The following is a 22,875-nucleotide window of genomic DNA, read 5'->3' on the forward strand; positions in this document are numbered from 1 at the left end:
CCAGCTCTGAGCAATCCTCTTTTATTGTTCAGTGAAATAAAACAGACTTACAGAGAAAAACCTTAGTCCGTTCCGCCCCCTTGCTGTGAGTGACAGGTTATTTACACATCTCATGCTCTAGCCTGGAGACAGGCATTATTTTTTAATTCCCACCCCCACTCCTTTTCTGAAGTCATGTGGTTACTTTTCTGGATTTTGACTGGATGTTAGTGATCATAGCAGAATTGAGTGTAAGGAATACACAGGAAAAAATGCATGTTGACAAGGGGAGTGTAGAGGAGGGCGGGGAGTCTACTGACATCATGACTCCACCCACAGAGCTCCAGACAACAGATCCACCCACAGAATTTGCAGTTTTTCAGTTCTTATAACAGACAGAGGGGAGACATTTGACAGGTAAGGATACATGCAGGAGGCTTGTATATCCTTATAGATCAGCACTTTGGCAGTAGTTTAGAAAGGATGAGAGTGGGTTTGCATCCACTTTAAATAAAATACAGTAAAATGTTATTTGTTTGATTGCAGTACATGCTTATAAATACTTCTTGAAATGCTTTATAAAATAAGTCTAATCATATCCAACACATACAAACTTCCATCTAAAGTGTCAACAATGAGGGTCAAGTAGTTACTTGAAAGGGGAGATGACCAAGAAATATTTCTATTTATAGCAAGTTTACATCAGATGAAATAAATGAGCAAAGAACCAAACATTACATTTAATAAAATATAAAAAAAAAAATCCACTGCATAGAAGAAAAATTTATTTATAACAAACATATTTTCATTCGTCATACTAACATTGAAACTTACTATGTAATTCCAGAGGCCTCCAATGCCATTTGTTTTCTCGAAACAAACTGGTTGCAGTCCTTCATCCAAGCAGCATTTAATGGATGTCAGTCCACTTTCCCCTGCTCCGATCACAGCAACCTTCATGTTAATGTTTACCTGTAACAGTAGAAAACTTGGCTCCATTAACCACTTTATAACAAATCTTTGAGGTGGTAAGCTGTAATTTGGATAGAGGAAGGCATCTGGATGTGGTATATCTGGACTTTGCCAAAGCATTTGATACAATACCCCATAAATGCTTAATTTACAAATTGGGGACTGTTGGGAATGACGACAGTGCATGTACCTGTATTCAGGGCCGTCTTACTGAGCGGGCACACCTGGGCACAGCCCGGGGGGCCCACGTTCACCTGGGGCCCCATCAGAGCTTGACAAATAGCACTAGCCGGGCCCCGGAGGAGTGTCAGTTGGTGTGTGCGCTCGAGGTGCGCTGAATGAGTAGTCGGCAGCGGCGCTCTATAGGAAGAAAGAAGTGAGGGAGGGAGCTTGGTATGGTGCATTTCTTCCTGGCCATTTCTGTGTGTGCTGCAGATGTCCTGCGAGCGGAGGAAGGTGTTTCTGGTGCTGTGGAAAGCCTTAGTTAGCTGGTATCTTCGGCGGTGTACAGCTCCACATCACCGCCGAAGATACCAGCTAACTAAGGCTCTCCACAGCACCAGAAAGTTCAGAAACACCTTCCGTCGCTCGCGGAACATCCACAGCACACCCGGGAATGGCCAGGAAACCCGTAGCTTCTCTTCTCCTCCCCTCCTTTGATGGCTGCTGAGCCGCTCCATCCTCACTGCTCAATGTGCAGTGACATGCTGCTCTGTCCTGTACCCTTCCACATCCCTTCTCCCGCCCCTCTCTCCCTGCATGTGTACTGCTAGCTACGTCAGTGAAGGGGATGACTGGGCGGGAAGAATAAAAAGTCAAAGACCACAAGAATGAGAGAAGCCACTAAGAGCCCCCGGGGACCATTCAAGTAAGTGAGCACTGTGACCAGACCCCCTTATCCCCCTCCTTCTCTCCCCCCTTCCTTCTCCCCCTCTTTCTTCTCTCCACTCTTCCTTCTCCCTCCCCTTCCTTCTACCCCCTTCCTTCTCCCTCGCCTTCCTTCTCTCCCCCACTTCTCCCCCCTCCTTCTCCCCCCTCGTCCTTCTCTCCCCCCACCTCCCCTCTTCTCTCCCCTCTTCCTTATCCCTCGCCTTCCTTCTCTCCCCCACCTCCCCCCTTCTTCTCCCCCCCTTCCTTCTCCCCCTCCTCCTCTCTCTCCTCCCTACTCCTCGCTCCTCTTTTTTTCCCGCTTACCTTCTCAAAGGACAAGTCGTACTATCTCAAAATTGAAGCAACATCTTATCTTGTTCATTCCAGTCAGATGGAAGTAGGACCGAAGTAGGACTTGTGTAGGACTGATGTAGCAGGGCAAAGTAGGATGATAGTCGTACAACAGTCATGTCGCATCAGTGCGAACCCAGCATGGGCGCCACCCCCTATCTCCAGCCACCCCCTCTATGACCAATGGATAGATTCATGCATTTGATGGGCACAATGGCTGCGTTTGATGGGCACAGTGACTGCGATTGATGGGCACAGTGGCTGCGATTTATGGGCACAGCGAGTCTAAGATTGATGGGCACAGTGAGGCTGTAATTGATGGGCACAGTGAGGCTGCAATTAATGGGCACAGCGAGGCTGCAGTTGATGTTTTTTTTTCCAGAATTTTTTGTTTGCGCCCCCCCAAAAATTTGGAGCATCAGCCGCCACTGCTCAAACCTTCTGACACAAAGTCATTTGGAGTGATGAAACCAAACAAAATTTAGCTTTTTGGCCACAACCATAAACTCTACATTTGGAGAGGAGTCCACAAGGCCTATGATGAAAGGTGCACCATTCCTACTGTGAAACACTTAGGTGGATCGCTGATGTTTTGGGGATGTGTGAGCCACAAAGGCACAGGAAATTTGGTCAAAATTTATGGCAGGATGAATGCAATATGTTATCAAAAAATACTGAAGGAAGATTTGTATTCAAGCTGCGCATGGGATGTACTTGGACATTCCAACATGACAATAAACCAAAACACAAGGCCAAGTTGACCTATAATTGGCTGCAGCAGAATAAAGTGAAGGTTCTGGAGTGGCCATCACAGTCTCCTGACCTCAATATCATTGAGCCCAGGGGCGGACTGACAACTCATGGGGCCCCAGGGCAACAGGAGATTATGGGGCCCCCCAGGGCAACAGGAGATTATGGGGCCCCCCAGGCAATAGGAGATTATGGGGGCCCCAGGCAATTGAAAATTATGGGGCCACACAGTATGCACACACACACATACATACAGTATACATACACAGTATACACACACAGACACACAATATACACACACAGTATAAATACACACAGAAATACACATACACTCACTAAAAAGGTACTGGAGAGGCGGGGCAGCTATAATCTTGGGATTTTTTTTTAAAAACTACGATTTTTACATACTGCCCCTGTCCCAGGTTTTACTGAGGCTGGCAACCCTGATGGGGGCCCCCTAGTGGCATGGGGCCCTCGGGCATTGCCCAAGTGCCCGAATGGTCAGTCCGCCCCTGATTGAGCCACTCTGGGGAGATCTGAAACATGCAGTTCATGCAAGACAGCCCAAGAATTTACAGGAACTGGAGGCTTTTTGCCAAGAGTAATGGGCAGCTTTACCATTTGAAAAGTTAAAGAGCCTCATCCACAAATACCACAAAAGACTTCAAGATGTCATTGATGTTAAAGGGGGCAATACACAGTATTAAGAACTGGGGTATGTAAACTTTTGATCAGGGTCCTTTGGGTAGTTTCTGTTGTCATTATGATTTAAAAAGAGTAAACACAGTTGATTCATAATAAATGGCTTCAGCCAAACACTAACCATGAGTAAAAAAAAGTTTGTGTGTTATCATTCGTATTCTCTGAAAAATGGCCAAGAAATAATAAATTCTGCCAGGGTATGTAAACTTATAAAAAAACAACTGTAAATACTGTGCATGCATACACCTACACCCACACAGGTTGAACTGGATAGACTGGTGTCTATTCCACCATACCAATTATGTAATTATGTAATTTTTGTGTTATATTAACCACTTAAGACCCGGACCTTTATGCAGGTTAAGGACCTGGCCAGTTTTTGCAATTCGGCACTGCGTCGCTTTAACTGACAATTGCGCGGTCGTGCGATGTGGCTCCCAAACAAAATTGGCGTCCTTTTTTTCCCACAAATAGAGCTTTCTTTTGGTGGTATTTGATCACCTCTGCAGTTTTTATTTTTGGCGCTATAAACAAAAATAGAGCGACAATTTTGAAAAAAAATCTATATTTTTTACTTTTTGCTATAATAAATATCCCCCAAAAATATATAAAAACACTTTTTTTCCCCTCAGTTTAGGCCGATGCGTATTCTTCTACCTATTTTTGGTAAAAAAAAACGCAATAAGCATTTATCGATTGGTTTGCGCAAAATGTATAGCGTTTACAAAATAGGAGATAGTTTTATTGCATTTTTATAATTTTTTTTTTTTTACTATTAATGGCAGCGATCAGCGACATCGGATAATTTTGACACATTTTTTGGGACCATTGTCATTTTCACAGCAAAAAATGCTATAAAAATGCATTGTTTACTGTGAAAATGGCAGTGCAGTTTAGGAGTTAACCACTAGGGGGCGCTGTAGGGGTTATGTGTGACCTCATATGTTTTTCTAACTGTAGGGGGACGGGGCTGGACGTGTGATGTCATTGAAGAGAGAATTAACTAGGGGCTAGTTGTTGGACTTTACAGGCACAGTATGCTGGTAGAAATATAGTCGTACAGAGAGATTTTCTCTGAAATTTAATTTATTTAACACAAAAATACAGTTCATATATTAAAAACTGACGTTCCTTACGGAACTACCTAGCAAACTAGCTACACATTTCAAAATATCTCCAAAGTAAAACAGGAAATTATAGATTGGTAGTCACACTTAGTAGTACAAAAAGTAGAGTATAACAAAACTTTAACATGATGAAAATGATGAAAATATCCTGTGTTTATGATGGAGATTCAGGCATGAAATGTCTGAAAGATGGAAATAGCAATGGATAGACTCGACCGGTTTCGCGCCTCTTTCAGTGCTTCTTCATGGAGTCTCTTAGATATAGTTTGATTGCAATATATTCCAATAGATACATAAACGTGGAAGAGAGGGAGGGGGGGGGGGAAGCTTCAGGTAGAAGCTTCACAAAAAAGTCTGGACTGCTGGACAACTAGATCCATATATAATAATAACCCTTAAGGGCAGAGGATCTTAGATGGAACTTAGCGCTGCTACAAAAAAGGGAAGCCAGGATTGACATCCCTAGAGAGGTATTGAAAGGTAATATTTATGCCTGGGGTGAAGCCTTATAAGCTTATCATCCAGAGGACAGTAGTGATCCTAGTAGTCAGGGAATACTAGGGAACACACGATCAATGAAGCTGCCAATGTGAAGAACGGGGAAGATGTGTTTACACACAGCTCTCCCCGTTCTTCAGCTCCGGGGACCGATCGCGGGACTCCGTCGGCGATCGGGTCCGCGGGTCCCACGGCCGCGGAGCTTCGGACCGGGTCGCGGGCGCGCCCACGACCCACGGCTGGGCACTTAAAGAGGACGTACAGGTACGTGCTTGTGCCCAGCCGTGCCATTCTGCCGACGTATACTGTGATGGAAGTTACTAAAATGAATATTTTTTGTGTTATGCTATTTCTTTTATATAACCACTGAAATGTTGTTTTTCTTTTCTTATATCGTTCATTTGTTTTATTTCCTTTTATTTCTTGATCTATATAATATATGTATACATATGTATGTGTGAAAATATTTTACAAGTGTTTTATTATTCTTAAATGAAGAAACAGATTGTGGTGTTTTGGAGTTACAAGTACATCTCAGCTTGAAATGGAGACAAAGAAGGACTAATAATAGCAAACAGCTGTCCCCTCCTCCCCCCTTCTTTCACTAAGGAAGCATATATGGCTCTGAGTGAAGCCCCTGTGGGCTTCAATGGAGGACCCTGTGTGACACGAGGATATTTGTGCCAAAAATGGACTTGCAAGGAGAAACCACCCTTATATGGACTGATGTATTAAATGTGCTCATGTGAATGATGTCATGTTGTCTTTAAAAAGCCAATAAAGGTACCGCCTCCTTCTCTTGGACACTGGAACAAGCAGGGCTCCCTCTCAGCTTTCTGCATGCTTTCATAATTTGGGTCAATGGTAGAATGGGTTTTGCCCTGAAATTAAGTCAGGGGTTTAATCCTTTTCAATTGGCGCATCCAACGTGGACTTTGTTTTTCTTGGCGGCACACCGAGATGTCGATGGAATGCGACTGTGCGGACGGGGAGAGGCTGATCACCTTTATACATTCGGTAAGAGACGTTTGTTTTATGCCTGTAAACTTCCGCACAGACGCCCTCCATTCTCTCGGTCCGTTTCAGTCAAGCAAAGATGGGTAATTTCTTGAACAAAGTCTTTTTAAAGAGAACCCGTCGTCCCTATTCTGCCGGCTGATGTTTATGTTTTATGTTGATTTGAATGTAGCTGTTTCAGGTGTATGTCTGTAGGAGACAGGTTTACAGTATCTTCTCTTCAGGGTTCCTGGGCCGGTGACTCAAAGTGGCGTGTCTCAGGGTATATATGTATATATGTGAATGCACATATGGATATGTCTGGTCTGAAGAGAGGAGTCTCGGGAAATGTGGTTATGGATAGACAAAAAATTTCGTTAGCCTTATTCTTTTAGTAAAGTTTTGGGTTACACGAGGTGTCAAATAGGCTGATGCGTAGGACGAAGTGTATGGTAATGATGTAAACACGGTAATTGCCTTATCAGCTTACTTGTATATTACGTGCATACTGGCGGGAGGCTCCGTAAACACGTAATATATCTTTTTTTAGTTATATATATATATTAAGAATTGACGCCCTGCAGACAGAGGGGCTGAAATAGTCATATTCTATCTGTGTGTGTGTGTATGTGTTGTTTACTGTTTGTTCGTGTTCTGAGCTGCTATGCATCTTTAAAATGCGTTTTAAGAGGGACAGAAACCAATGTGCGCAGCCTTTCTCTCCCACCAGCTTGGAGTGTCAGGTTTTGTCTGTCTGTAGATTCTAGGAGAAGCTAGGTTAACCATATGTCTGCTGGCTGTTAGAGGCCAAGCCATAAAAAAAAAAAAAAAAGGGTAAAGGTTTTTAAAAGTAGGACTGGTATATTGCAACTGTTTCTTTGTTAGATAAATGTATATGAGTTTTATCTGTTTCACAGCAACTGTTAATGTTGATACATGAGAAGGAGTTTTTAGTAACTCACAATGCTTATCTTTGAAGCTTATTTTCTTACGCTGAGCTTAATTTAGATATTGATGGATGTCCAGCCTTCACTGATTTTTTTTCTTCGTTTTATCAGTCAGATTGCGTGATCTATGGGGCCCTGCCTGTATTTATCACTGAGTTCCAGACCTGGCAGTCCCCTTATGCCCTGCCACCTCAGCTGAGACAGCCTCACATGACCTACCTACCCTGATGGTGGTATGTGACCCACGACCTGATACATATATGGCTTGTTGCCTGTTATAATGTGATAATGTGGTGCCCAAGGGCCATTACTGCGGCTATGGACCTTTCAAGACCATGCCTGATGTCCAGTTTATGGACTGGTGCCCCTGCTGCTTTCCCTGTTGGTATTACCTACCGGGTGGTGATCTGCCCAAGGTTTAAGCTGCTGTATGTATGCTGAACAACACCACTGCTATTGTGGAAGCATGGGCTCTGCCCGAATGCTGTTCTGTGCTGGAGGTCCATCCCCCTGCAAACAGGCCTTGCTCTAACCTGCCCCAACCTGCCCCAACCCCATGTTCTCAGTATTGCACTACCCCCTCTATCCCCTGTGAACGCAGATGGCATCCTCTCCTGCCCACCGCCCTGTGCTTTGTAACCCACTGACCCTTCTTCTCTCCTTCGTTTTGTCCAAGGGGGGGTATCATGCCATGTCTTTGGACAAACACAGAAAGAAGAGAATGATGCAGACCTACCTGCTCCTACCCTGGATGAACATGATTGCTCTGAACTCATGAAGGTGGAATACACTCATCTACCCTCTGTCCTGTGTGCCCCGACCCCAATGCCTTAACTCACCTTGTATGTTGATGGCTCCAGACTCAGATATGGGGTAACTGAGGTGATAGAGAGTGATCAAGGCCCTGCGTTCACTGCTACAGTTACAAAAGAAATATGGAAAGTCCTGGGTACCACATTAACGTTTCACATACCTTACCACCCTCAGCGTAGTGGGAAAGTGGCCCCAAGGGGGAAGCATTCATTATCCCCTTTTGAAATCTTGTTTGAAACAGTCTCTAGATTAGGTTGTTATTTACCCATGACAGTTGCAATTACAGTCTGATACTTTGAGAAATTATGTGACCGCTCTTGAAAAATAATTAACTAATATCCGTGTACGAGTATTTTCTCGCATTTCAGATTCTAATTTAGGTACCGATATTCACTGTATACTCCCTGGTGATTGGGTGATGGTTATGAAGTTCCTTCGAAAACATTCTTTGGAGATGAGATATGATGGACTGTGCCACCCGCATCAGAATGAAACTATATATCTTTTTTTTCTTATATTTGATTACTGTACTTTAATCTCCTTCCCTCCATTAGACTGGCAGGGTAATATGTTCAGGGACCATATATATATATGTGTAAATAGAGACAAAAAGAAAGATTTTTTTTCGACCACTAGTGGTAGAGAAAAAAACACTGCGCTAACATATAAATTATTGTGAAACACGTGAATGTAAATAGCTGCCAGTACTAAATACCTAGAACCAAAGTAAAAAAACACTAAAAATAAAAAAAAAGTACAGCGCTAATAAAATATGTCAAAGCCTATATGTGTGATATAGGCTTTGATATAGATGCCAGAGGGGTCCCAAGTGGGGTCCCGGATATGTTTAAAGCAAGAGACCAAGCAATTGCAGGTTTTGAGTCCCATAGTCACTGTGATATATTCCATAGGATAATTAGTTAATTAATGTCAGAGTGTAAATAAGTTATTTAATGAGGAAATTAAGTTTAATACTGCCTGTAAATGTTTATGAATATTTTAGCCCTAAACAACTGAAAATGTGTTATTATATGTCATTCAAAGCACAAACATGGGATCAGAACAAAGTTTTAAGAGAAAATTATTGATTAAGATTGTGTAAAGAACTGTTTAAAATTCAGATAATGGTAAACAACATGGTATTTAGTATTTAACAAAAAATCCTACAGATTTGGTTGCAAGAATTAATAATAAGTTGAGGATTGAGCAATTTTTACAAAAGATTCTAAACTAGGATTTGGTTGTTAAATTAAGGAAGTAGACTGTTCTAATTTACTTAAAGTGGGGGTTCACCCAAAAAAATAAATTTTAACATTAGATTCAGGCGAGTTGTTAGAATCACAATCGGGTGTTTTTTTTTAAATCGTTGCCGTACATATTGTTTTATAGATATATGTTCACCGCGGCTTCCGGGTATAATCTGCGGGACTGGGCGTTCCTAATTGATTGACAGGCTTCCGACCGTCGCATACAGCACGTCACGTGTTGCCGAAAGAAACCGAACGTCGGTGCGCAGGCGCCTTATAGAGCCGACTCGCAGTCCGGCTTCTTTCGGCAACTCGTGAAAAGGCTGTATGCGATGGTCGGAAGCCTGTCAATCAATTAGGAACGCCCAGTCCCGCAGATTATACCCGGAAGCCGCGGTGAACATATATCTATAAAACGATATGTACGGCAACGATTTAAAAAAAACACCCGATTGTGATTCTAACAACTCGCCTGAATCTAATGTTCAAAAAAAAAAATTTGGGGTGAACCCCCGCTTTAAGGTTACCTAGGAAAAATATTAAAATATGAAAGTTTAGCTCAATCTATAAATAATCAAAAATTGTAAAAAAATATATTGTTAAGTTTTTGTAGTTTGATGTTTTCTGATAGGAGTGGAGGCTTTGGTTGGGAGGAGGAGTTTCTCGGGAAAATGGCCAATTCACAGTTCATTAGGCTGGAGCTAGTCTGTGAATTTCTCGAGTTTGTCCCCTAAACAATCTTTGATGCTGCTGTAGTCAAGAAGCGTCATATTATAATGTAATGTACATGATTTTTGGCAGACCAAACCAAATATGTTTAACATTTTTTAAAAAAGGTTAAAAATTTGAAAAACAATAAAATGTGATTGTTAGCAGATCTTACAGTGTATGGCTATACATATTTGAAAGATCTGTTCTGGCAGTAGCTAGCAGATGTTTTCCTTTAGAGGTCATTAAGGAAATGCTCTCTCTTAGCAGAGAGATCAGGTTACACAGCCTGAAACGCCAGAGACATGGCTTTCTAGAGTAATGGTTTTAAAACATTTTTGAGCCTAAATAACTTTTCTTGAGAGTTCATTGAGATTTTTGAAGACAAAAATATCTGTCTGAGTGAATGTTAGTGGACTATAGAGACTTGTTATAGGGCAAATCTTTCTTTAATAATATAGAGATCTCTTTCTCTCTTTCTTTCTTTCTCTCTCTTTCTCTCTTGCTCTCTCTTTCTCTCTCTCTCTCCCTCCCTCTCTCTCTCCCTCTCATTGGTATTTTAATGAAATGTGTGGGTTTTTGCACCATTTTGTTATTATTGAGGAAAACATGAGGTATCAATTTACAAGGCTTTGACTGAGCTCTGTCTAGTGACAACTGGATGTTAAAAAGAAAGGTCGGTTAAAATAGTGTATAGATACAATATGAACAAATGATGCAGTGTGATAGAGCCACAATGGTGAATCAAAAGGTCACTTTTCAGGCTTTGGGTTGACAAATGTATTTATCAGGGAGGAAAATTGTGCTTTTATAAATGGATCCATATATTAGCACAGTGGAACTTTCTGTATGTTTGTCTACACTGAAGGATGAAACTAAGGCTGCTATGTTTGTTTGAACAGTCATAGTGTGGCAAGAGCACATGTGGTTCAGTTGATCATACTGTATGATTGGTTCAGAAAAATAGTGCAATTCAATATAATTTAGTTTCTTTAAGAAATAAAATATTTAGGAAAGCCCAATATAAATTAATGTTCTTTGAAAATGAAAATAGTTATGATTGAAAGTATAGAAGAAGAAAAAATACAGTAACCTGGTAAGGTTGTTGCTTTTACGAAGTGTAATTTAGTAATGGGATAAAGAGGGTTCAAATAGGAATGTAGATTGGATTAATTATATTTGCTATAATCAACAGAGGTTCGTTAACTATAAACAGGGATGCACTCCAAGGTATAGCTGAACAACTAGAGGCCACTTCACAAATGACTTTGTTAAATCATATGGCCCTAGACATGATTTTAGCTAACAAGGGGGTGTATTTAGAATGTTACCTGGGGATAGTATTTTGGGTGATAACACATTTGTACTCAGGTATAGCAATTTTGTTTCTGCTTATATCGGTTTACGATAATGTTTTGTTGTACTGACCGTATTCTCCATTACCGTCCTTACCTGTTAAAAACACATATAACATTCTCAAGTGAGGGAAAGAATAAATGGAGCATAGGGACAGTACTGATAAAATAGTCATTTTAAGGGGGAACTGTGATGGAAGTTACTAAAATGAATATTTTTTGTGTTATGCTATTTCTTTTATATAACCACTGAAATGTTGTTTTTCTTTTCTTATATCGTTTATTTGTTTTATTTCCTTTTATTTCTTGATCTATATAAGATATGTATACAAATGTATGTGTGAAAATATACTACAAGTGTTTTATTATCCTTAAATGAAGAAACAGATTGTGGTGTTTTGGAGTTACAAGTACATCTCAGCTTGAAATGGAGACAAAGAAGGACTAATAATAGCAAACAGCTGTCCCCTCCTCCCCCTTCTTTCACTGAGGAAGCATTTATAGCTCTGAGTGAAGCCCCTGTGGGCTTCAATGGAGGACCCTGTGTGACACGAGGATATTTGTGCCAAAAATGGACTTGCAAGGAGAAACCACCCTTATATGGACTGACCTATCAAAGGTGCTCATGTGAATGATGTCATGCTGTCTTTAAAAAGCCAACAAAGGTACCGCCTCCTTCTCTTGGACGCTGGAACACTGAAAGAAGCAGGGTTCCCTCTCAGCTTTCTGCATGCTTTCATAATTTGGGTCAACGGTAGAATGGGTTATGCCCTGAAATTGAGTCAGGGATTTAATCCTTTTCAATATCTGCAGGAGGCGGTCCTTAAGTGGTTAAAGGAGATAATGATACAGTATTTTTTGTTATCAGTAGTTTTTGATTGTCTAATTACTAGGGATGAGCTCAAAATTCAGTCCAAACACAAGTTTGGACCAAAACTTTGGGTGTTCAAGCATTCAGAAGAACACCCAAACATTTACTCATTTGGCAAGAGCCAAATGTTATGCATAATAATGATATTACTATGGCTTTCTATTCGGCGTGTGACAAGTGAATGAATGATATGTATCCCTGTAGCAATTTATTTTTCCCTTTGGCAGGTCATCATCCATCAGGCATTGTGATTTTACAACAAGGAACATTTTTTGAGTATTTTTTTTTTATAAGGATTTGTCCAATATGGCCCGGATTCACAAAGCACTTACGCCAACGTATCTCGAGATACACCGCATAAGTGTAAATATGCGCCGTCGTATCTGTGCGCCGTGCCCACAAAACTAGATACACCTGAAAATAGGTTTCCTACGACCGACGTAACTTTCCTACGCCGGCGTATCATAGGCGCATATTTACGCTGGGCGCATTTAATGCTCCCATTGATTTTGTATTCAAATATGCAAATGAGGGAGATACGCCGATAAGTTCAACGTCCGGCCTAAAGTTATTCCACATAAAGCAGGTGTAACTCAGCACCAGACGTGCACAGGTCAGCTGGACAGCAGCTGAAGCAGGACCGTTACGGACGAGCTGACCAACCACACTTGCAGGACAACACCTGTATGCCAACATGCCAGGCAGGGCCGCCATCAGGAATTCTTACACAGCTTCAGGCATGGGCCTGGGGGGGTGCTGCCACGAATTGAGAAAGACGAAATTAAGAAAAATATATATAAAAAAAGAACTAAAAAGAATAAAAAAAAAAATAAAAAAATATCAAAAACATTTTTTTTTTTAAATAAAAAAAAAAGGTGACTTGCCATCTGGGGTCCTGTGCTCACACACACCACATCCACTTCACATTGGTTTAGCCCAAGTCCACCATGCAGGACTTGGGAGCAGCAACGCCACGCCAAGGCCCCAATGGTGTTGCTGTCCATTCATACCACATTCACACGGTCGTGGGGATAACCTCTCCCTGATGACCCAAGGTGACACACCTTGCTGGCAGGAATGTCACCCACATTCACACACCAGTCACACTGTAGCCTGCACTACTAACTGTGCGCAGTCACTACAAAAAAAAAGCTCATAACCTGAGCAAACAAAAACAAAAAGCTCATAACCTGAGCAAACAAAAACAAAAAGCTCATAACCTGAGCAAACAAACCAAAAAAAAATAATTGCCCTGTCGTGGGCCAGGCCTGGTGCCATGGCTCCAGCTCCTCAGTTGTCTGGGGGAAGCCGCGGGTGGGGCATCAGGAGGAGGATCATCCCCTGCTCTGTCACTCCTGGCAGATGCTGGCTGCCTGCCCTCCAACGCAAGGGCAATGCGGGTGACAGCGTTCGTCTGTGCCTGCATCCGCAGCTGGTGGGTGGTGGTGTGCCGCTGGTGGCGCCTGGTCTGCCGTCCCTCCGCCTCGATGGCAGTCGTGTTGGCCTGTATAGCCACTCCCAGGCTCTTCACCTCTGCCACAAGGCCTGATGTTGTGGCCTGCAGCTCCCCAATGCAGGTCACCATAGCAGCGCAGTTAGCACTGACATCCTGCAGGCTGTCACAGATTGACGATGGCCCAGCTCCCTCCAGCACATCTGTGGATGACACAAAGCATTCACATGTTGGTGGACCCACACACTTGTCACATATTCCCTTCCACCCCCTCACATGCTACACACCAGATAGGGGATAAAACACATTTACCTGTCCTCAAGGCCTGGTCACTGGAGTCAAAGCCCTCCATGCCCTCCACCTGCTCCCGCTGCAGACAGCTGGCAATGACCTCCTCCTCATCAGTCAACCGTAGAGCAGAAGCTGGTCCTTCTCCCGTGCCCCTGGCGTGCCTCCTCATGCTGGCCAGCTTATCACGGACCCGACGTCTCATGTCATTAATCTTTTTGTTGACATAGTCGGGGGTCCTGGTCTTATGCCCAAGGGCATTGACCTCCAGGGTGATCTCCTCCAGGATCTCCCTCTTACATGCCCTGCTGGTCCTGGCACTGTGGGCACCATGGAGGTACATATTAAATGTGGCTATTGTCGAAATCAGGATAGCCCTCTCCTCCTTAGAAAAATTCCTCTACCTCCTCTCCTTAGCAGCTGCCATCACTCAACAAACGTACTTTGCTTCAGGGGGGGAAACAAGCAGGATGTACTTTTGCGCCGGACGGGCGTATGGCTGGGCGTATTTATGCGTTTGGCGTAAGCCGGTGGGCCGGCGTATTCCAGGAAGTTGCGCCGGCATAGTTGTGAGCATGCGCACAGGGGTGCGGTCATACATCCGCGTCACTGCTCATGCTCCGTTCATGATATGCCGGGCGTAAAACACTGCTCCACGCTCGGGCCATGATTTGCATGGGGTCACACCCACTTCCACCTACGCCGGCTTACGCCTTTGAAATCTAAGCCATGCCGACGCAGCTTGGGGAGCACTGGCTTCCTGAATTCCATGCTTGCCTCTCTGCGTCGGCGTAGCGCAAAGGAGATACGCTACTGTACGCCCGCATAAATATGCGCCAATGTCTGTGAATCCGGGCCTATGTCTTTATTTCTAGGTTGCAACTTTTTTTTGTGACTTTTGGCACTATGTACTCCTACTCATTCACATAGGGAACCAGTATCTGTGTACCCCTCTTATTGTTAAAGGGGGCTTCCAGATTCTGATAAGCCCCCCACCCGAGATGCTTGTCCTCATCAACATGGGCTCAAGGTGCTTTGCCATGGGCAAGCATGTGGCCTGGATCAAGGGTCTGATATAGATTTTTTGTGCTGACCTCAGAGGCTCTGGTATGGACCTCACACATTTTTTTCAATGTTTTATTAAATTTTAACAGAAAACATGTGAAAATGATATCCAGTTAGATCCAACATAGGAGCATGGTAACCGATACAAACAAAACACAGTTCACCTTTACAACATAGAATAATAGCATCATAAATTGACAGTTCAGTCCTAATGTATAGTGTTGAGCAGAATATGCCATATTCGATTTCGCGATATATCTCGAATATATATTCGAATATTCGAGATATATTCGCTAAATTCGAATATTCGTGATATTTTATCGAAATTAATTGAATGCGATTTTTCGCTATTGCGAATGCGAAAATAATTGCGATTTTTTAATAACTGCGGTAGGAGCGCTCTGATTGGCTTAGAATATTCGTGATATTTTATCGAAATATCGCAACATGCGAATGCGATATTTATTGCGCAATTTCGAGATATGCTGGAGGAGCGCTCTGATTGGCTCAGAATATTCGTGATATTTTATCGAAATATCGCAACATGCGAATGCGATATTTATTGCGCAATTTCGAGATATGCTGGAGGAGCGCTCTGATTGGCTCAGAATATTCGTGATATTTTATCGAAATATCGCAACATGCGAATGCGATATTTATTGCGCAATTTCGAGATATGCTGGAGGAGCGCTCTGATTGGCTCAGAATATTCCTGATATTTTATCGAAATATCGCAACATGCGAATGCGAAATTTATTGCAGATATTTCGAAAACTGCTGTAGCAGCACTCTGAAATCGAATATGTATGATATTTTAACCAAAATACATATTGCGATTGCGATTTTTCGATCGCGCATGCGCAATTGCGCGAACAACACGCGACCATTTCCTGGAGCCTTGCCAGTTTCCCAATATTACAGCAACATGGTGGGAAGCAATTTCTCAAAGTCTGAGGAAAAGTTGCTGATTTGTGTAAGTATTTTGACCACTGTTATTTCATCATCTTCAACTGCATTTAAGTCTAGTTTAAAAGTTAGTATATATGATCAGATATTAGTATTTAACCAAAAATGTGTCTCCTGCTTTTACAAAACTACAAGTCCCAGCATGCCTGGACAGCTGCAGACACCCTGGTTGGCAAATGTGTATTTAGGCACTTTTCCTTGTTATTTAGCATAATGAATTTAAAATTTTTTTGGACATAGGACGTATGCGAACGTCCTGACTTCAGTGTCCTCAAGGCCCAAGGACGTTCGAATACATATTGCCCTTTAGATGTTGCAGAACTACAACTTCCAGCATGCCTGGGAATGCTGGCACTTCTAGTATTGTAAGTTCTGCAGGCCCACATTTTTCAGGCCTTTATGCACGGGTCTCTAAACTGTGGCACCCTAGATGCAGCAAAAGTAAAATTCTTAGCATGCACTGAAAGACCGTGGCTGATGGGAGTAGTAGTTTTGCAACAGCTGGAGGTGGACTGGTCTTGAAACCCAGAGTTAGGTAACAAACCCGTAGTGTTTTGCAACCATTCTGCCTCCAGCTGGTTATTTTCTGTTGAAAAGCCTGTGGCGTGCAAAACACAACCCAAAAACTCCACCCGGTGCAAGGAAAAATTTGCACACACCTAAAGAGTGACATCACAAAAAACTGCGACGGTTGCATACGTCAGTGGTCCTCCGAAAAGGTCCCGTCTCTGACCCCCCGGGGCGTTAGGCTCCTAGGCTCCTGACAGGGAAAAGAGTTACTGTGGTCCATACAGCCGAAGCCATATGGACCCATCTCGGTCCAAGCAGCGCAATCAACACGCGAACAACACGCGACCATTTCCTGGAGCCTTGCCAGTTTCCAACTTATGATCGCAGCGCAATCACACAGCAACATGGTTGGAAGCAATTTCACTAAGTCTGAGGAAAAGTTGCTGATTTGTGTAAGTATTTTGACCACTGTTATTTCATCATCTTCAACTGCATTTAAGTCTAGTTTAAAAGTTAGTATATATGATCAGATATTAGTATTTAACCAAAAATGTGTCTCCTGCTTTTACAAAACTACAAGTCCCAGCCCAGCCCAGCATTTAAGTCTAGTTTAAAAGTTAGTATATATGATCATATATTAGTATTTCACAAAAAATGTGTCTCCTGCTTTTACAAAACTACAAGTCCCAGCATGCCTGGACAGCTGCAGACACCCTGGTTGGCAAATGTGTATATTGGCACTTTTCCTTGTTATTTAGCATAATGAATTTAAAATTTTTTTGGACATAGGACGTATGCGAACGTCCTGACTTCAGTGTCCTCAAGGCCCAAGGACGTTCGAATACATATTGCCCTTTAGATGTTGCAGAACTACAACTTCCAGCATGCCTGGGAATGCTGGCACTTCTAGTATTGTAAGTTCTGCAGGCCCCCATTTTTCAGGCCTTTATGCACGGGTCTCTAAACTGTGGCACCCTAAATGCAGCAAAAGTAAAATTCTTAGCATGCACTGACAGACCGTGGCTGATGGGAGTAGTAGTTTTGCAACAGCTGGAGGTGGACTGGTCTTGAAACCCAGAGTTAAGTAACAAACACGTAGTGTTTTGCAACCATTCTGCCTCCAGCTGTTTTTTTCCTGTTGAAAAGCCTGTGGCGTGCAAAACACAACCCAAAAACTCCACCCGGATGCAGTGAAAAATGTGCACACACCTAAAGAGTGACATCACAAAAAACTGCGACTGGTACATACGTCAGTGGTCCTCCGAAAAAGGTCCCGTCTCTGACCCCCCGGGGCGTTAGGCTCCTGACAGGGAAAAGAGTTAGCAACGCATATCTCCCCTATACGTGTATCCTGTGTTGTTAATAATATATTCATAATTATGCAAATGATAATGGCTGCTATATTTATGCAAAAAAGGTGGCGACCGAAATGGCAGGATATAAAATCTTTCATGTTACCCCTGTCATTGATTAATAAGGCGAGAATGCTTCCAATTGTTGAATAGCATACATTTACGTCATATATCCATAAGGCTGTCAACAGAAGTATTACAATATACTTTGTTCCTCATCTTGCAGAAGTTCCTGGAAACAGGATATGATGACCTGCGGCGGCAGCCACAGAAAAGGGCTGTGGTCAGCGCCCTAATCGCTGACTTTGGCGGCCAACATGACCACAAGGCCATTGTTAAGAAGTGGTCTGACCTCAAGAGGCGCCAAATGGGTAATGTCAGACGTCTTCGGGCTAAATATCATCCAGGTAAGTTATTGTTGACAGTTATGTTTTTTTTTAAAAAAGTGTATTTTGTGCGTGAACTCGAAAGAGAGAGGAGCCGGCCTGCAGGAGTTGGGAGGCCTCCCCCAGAGGCAATCTGCCACCTTTCTCCATGCCCCGGTTGGCAATGGCGGGTGTGAGGGGGTCCTCCCAACCCAACCTCGCATAGCACACCCACCAGTGGCGGGGCTGAGACCACCAAACTCAATTCACAGGTAGCCGAGAGCGGGATCCGAACCCCTAGCTGCAGAGGTGAATCAGTTGTCAGTGCAGTGGCAATCGCGTGGAGCCACCGCAGCTCCTTTGGTGACAGTTATGTAAGGTCATATGTAATTCATGTAAGGTCAGATGTTGTTAACCAAGATGCCATGTTGTGCTAACATATATCACCACCGGCCAAGGTATTCATAGTACTGTTGAAAAAAGACATGGGGCAGCAGACAGGAACACAGAAGTTATGTGGGAACATAATTTTCCCATTGCTTTGCATGGGACTTTAAAGAAAAACCCCGACCATGGCAAGTGGGGGTGGGTAAGGTTTAAACCACCTATCCTATGTTTGTGGCTGACATATAAGTAACCTGTGTGCCAAGTTTCATATAAATATCTTTAGCCGTTTGTACGTGATGCTGGAACATACATACATACATACATACATACATACATTTATGCACACACACACGTTGAGTTTTATATATATAGATTACCACTAAATTCCTGTGTTAGGAGTGGGGTTGTTATAGTAATCCCGTGTGCTCCATCAGGCCCTTTTTTTAACATGAGATGGTCTGAACAAAACAAAGGAGACAAAAACAGCTCATTTTAACATGGTTGCATCCCAGCTCACGCTCAGTCCCCTGTAGTGCCCACAAGACCCTTTTTTTTTTTTTTTTTTTTTTTTTTTTTTTTTTCCACTTCAGACTCTACCTCATAGAGTGCTTCTTTAATGCTCATGATCTGCGTGCCAGCCCATTGCATCTCTAATTTGGTTTTGCATCATCAGTGTCGCTTTTCTACATGTGCTTTTTTTTTTTTTTTTTTTTTTTTTTTTTGTATATATAAGTGTAAATATATACGGGTATGTTTCCACTATCTGCTTGACATAAGAGAATAAGGAAGACCTCGCAAAGTATATCCTTCACGATTTTTACCCCCCCTTCCTCCCCCCCCCCTCCCCCCCCCCCCTCCCCCCCGTCTCACCCAAGACGTGCTCAAAATCCTCTAATTCTTTCTGATTTCTTCTAGACAATCTTTTAGGCTTCTTCCCTTAACTTTTCTGCGTAACTCCATGATCTCTTAAAGGTCCTCCAGTTATCCCATTTTGTACTTTGTAGTATGTTATTTCCCTCTAAGCTTTCTTTCAGTTCTTCCATTTTGTATGTTTCTTCGACCGCATCGATCCATTCCCAGGTTTGGGGGCACTCTGTATCCTGCCATCTCCTTGGGATTAATCTCTTGGCGGCGTTTAAGAGATGCGGTGTAAGTGTTTCCCTATACCTTTTTATGCCTTCTTCTCCCCCATGGAATAGGACCACCCATGGGTCTATCTTTATCTTTTTCATTGTAATCTCTTCCACACAACCCAGTATGTTTTCCCAGTACTTTTTTATCTTTGGGCACTCCCACCAAAGGTGAGCCATATTTCCTGGTGATCCACACCCCCTCCAGCATTCCCCTGTCTGCTCTTCATCAAATTTTTTTAATTTGTCTGGTGTCATGTACCACCCCGCGATGCATTTAAAACTCATTTCAGCCGTGCGGCTATCTACCGCGGAGGAGTGTGTCAGAGTCAACATTCTCTCTATTGTAGCCTTATCTCTCTGTGAGCCTAATTCCCTTTCCCACTTTTCAATGAAAGGAGGTATACTCCGCTCTCCTATTTTCAGTAGGATCTTGTATACTGTAGAGATGGTTCCTTTAGTTCTTTCTGTCGTACAGATTTTTTCCAATTCCGACAACTGATCCTCTGACCTTAATGGATGTGGGAGATCTTGGATGAAATGGTTCAGCTGCTGATACCTCCATTCATTGATTTCCATTAAATTTTTATTGAATTTTAACTCCTGCAGTGTTTTAATGTGATCCCCATTCATTATATCCCTTAGTTGTGCCGTGTCTTTTTTGATCCAGTGCCCCCCTATTTGTGTCTTACCCGGTGCAAAGTAATCGTTATCTTTCAGTGCTAAAAGGGGTGAATTATATTCCTTCACCGTTTTTTTATAGACTATATCCCATATTTTGAGTGCATTTTTTGTTATCTCATGTGCATTAATATCTAGTGTCCTAAATTGGGGAGGGTTCCATATAATCTTATCCAACCTTACCTGTGTTATTTCGTTTTCTAAGCTTACCCACCTCTTTTCTGTGTTGACTCTGGCCCACTCCACCACTCTTGTTAACATAACCGCCTCGTAGTATCTCCTAACATCCGGAACAGCGAGCCCTCCCTTCCTTTTTGGTTGTCTTAATGTCTGGAGTGAAATCCTATGTTTCCTATTTTTCCATATATAATTCGTAATTAATTTATTGAGGGCTGACAGCAGCGTTCTTGGTAGAGCTATAGGGATCATCTGAAATTTGTATAGGATCTTGGGCATGATAACCATTTTACAATAATTAATTCGTCCTATCCATGATATTGCTCTGTTTTCCACCCTTTTTGTTTCTTTCTTAACTTCATTTAACAATGGGATAAAGTTTATCGCATAAGTTTTTTTAATTGATTTAGCTAGTAGAATCCCCAGATACTTCAGTTTCCTTACCCAAGCAAAGCGATAGTTCTCTTTCAAGAGTTTTTCTTCTGTCTTTCTTATGTTTATACTCATGATCTCTGTTTTGGTGATATTTAATTTAAAGTTTGAGAATTCTCCGTATTCATTACATAAATTTAATAGGTTAGGGATTGATGTTTTGGGTTCAGTTAGATAGAAGAGGACATCGTCCGCAAAGGCAGCGAGCTTATGTTCCTCCGCTCCTATTTTAGTCCCTTTTATTTTTTGGCAGTTTCGGACCTTTGCTAGAAATGGTTCCATTGAAATCACGAACAGTAGTGGTGACAAGGGACACCCCTGCCTCGTTCCGTTTCTCATTTGGAATGCTTGCGAAAGGCTACCGTTTATTTTTATTTTGGCCCTAGGGGACTGATATAGGGTATCCACCCAGTTCCTCATCCCCTGGCCAAACCCCATGTCCTTTAGGGTAGCTAGCATAAATCCCCAGTCTACCCTGTCGAACGCTTTCTCTGCGTCTATCGACAGGAGTAGACCTGGGGATCTCATTTCTCTCAGTCTCCGGATTATCAAAAGTGTTCTTACTCCATTGTCTCTCCCCTCTCGCCCTTGAACAAAACCCGTCTGATCTGGGTGTACCAGTTTAGTCATAACCTCCCTGACTCTCCCGGCCAGTACCCTTGCAAACAATTTTATGTCCGTATTAAGCAAGGATATCGGTCGGTAGCCCGAGCAGCTCTCGATGTCCTTGCCTTCTTTTGGGATCACAGTGATCGTTGCCTCGGAGGCCTCCTTACTTAGTTTGTATTTTTTCCCCAGGCCATTGAAGTACTGGCATATCCTTGGTAGTAATATCTCCTTATATTTTTTGTAATACATTATTGTAAAGCCATCTGGGCCTGGGCTTTTGCCTGAGGCTGAGCTTGTCAATGCTCTTTTAATTTCGTTTTCCGTGAATGGTCTATCTATCTGTTCGGCCTCTAATTGACTTATTTTTGGAAGTTTTGCCTCTTTTAAAAAAGTTTCAATCTTTTTTTCTTTCTCTCCTTTCTGCCAGTTCTTTTGTTTTACTGAGTATAGTTTTTCGTAATATAGTCTAAATGTTTCGGCGATTTCTTTTGTTGTATGTAATACCTCCCCTTTATCATTTTTAATTTTGTCAATATAGTTCCTTGATTTTTTTTTTTTTACCATCCGAGCCAGATGTTTGCTCGTTTTATTTCCCCATCTGTATCTCTCCCTTGCTATTAAATTGAATTCCTTTCTTGTTTCTTGATCTATGAGATCTTTAAGTTCATTTCGTTTATTGACCAGGCACAGGTATAGGTCTTGTTGCTTTCCATCTTTCTTATGCTTCTGCTCTAAGTTAAAGATCTCATCTATTAGTTTTACTTTTTTGCTAATCGCTTCCTTTTTTCTCCTTGCTCCTTCCGAAATAAAAATCCCTCTAATCACTGCCTTGTGGGCATCCCATAGGGTTGCTGCTGAGATTTCTTCTGTCTCATTTATCTTAAAATATTCTTCAAGTTCTTTTTTAACCTTAGTTATGCTTTCCTCTTCCATCAGCAGATCTTCATTTAGTCTCCAATTTTGGTAGGGCCTATGATTACATGCTACTCATCTGTGTTTCTAACTGTAGGGGGGCGGGGCTGGACGTGTGACGTCATTGATCGTCTTTCCCTATATCAGGGAACACACGATCAATGACAGCGCCACTGTGAAGAACGAGGAAGCTGTGCTTACGCTCACCTCTCCCCGTTCTTCAGCTCCGGGGACCGATCGCGGGACTCCAGCGGCGATCAGGTCAGCGAGTCCCGTGGTCACGGAGCTTCGAAACGGGTCGCCACGACCCCTAGCTGGGCACTTAAAGAGGATGTACCTGCTTGTGCCCAGCCGTGCCATTC

General features: G+C 42.6%; 1 protein-coding gene across 1 annotated transcript in view; it reads right to left on the minus strand.

Moving 5' to 3' along the window:
- Nucleotides 1-22,875, minus strand: part of LOC120945765 (dimethylaniline monooxygenase [N-oxide-forming] 2-like) — a 61,066-nt gene that overhangs the window by 36,375 nt on the left and 1,816 nt on the right. The window contains exon 2 of the mRNA XM_040360146.1: nt 814-951. Coding sequence (XP_040216080.1) covers nt 814-939 — 126 coding nt within the window. The 5' untranslated portion in view covers nt 940-951. The remainder of the gene's footprint in view (nt 1-813; nt 952-22,875) is intronic.

Source organism: Rana temporaria, chromosome 7 (assembly GCF_905171775.1).
Source record: "Rana temporaria chromosome 7, aRanTem1.1, whole genome shotgun sequence".
NCBI classification, from domain to species: Eukaryota; Metazoa; Chordata; class Amphibia; order Anura; family Ranidae; genus Rana; species Rana temporaria.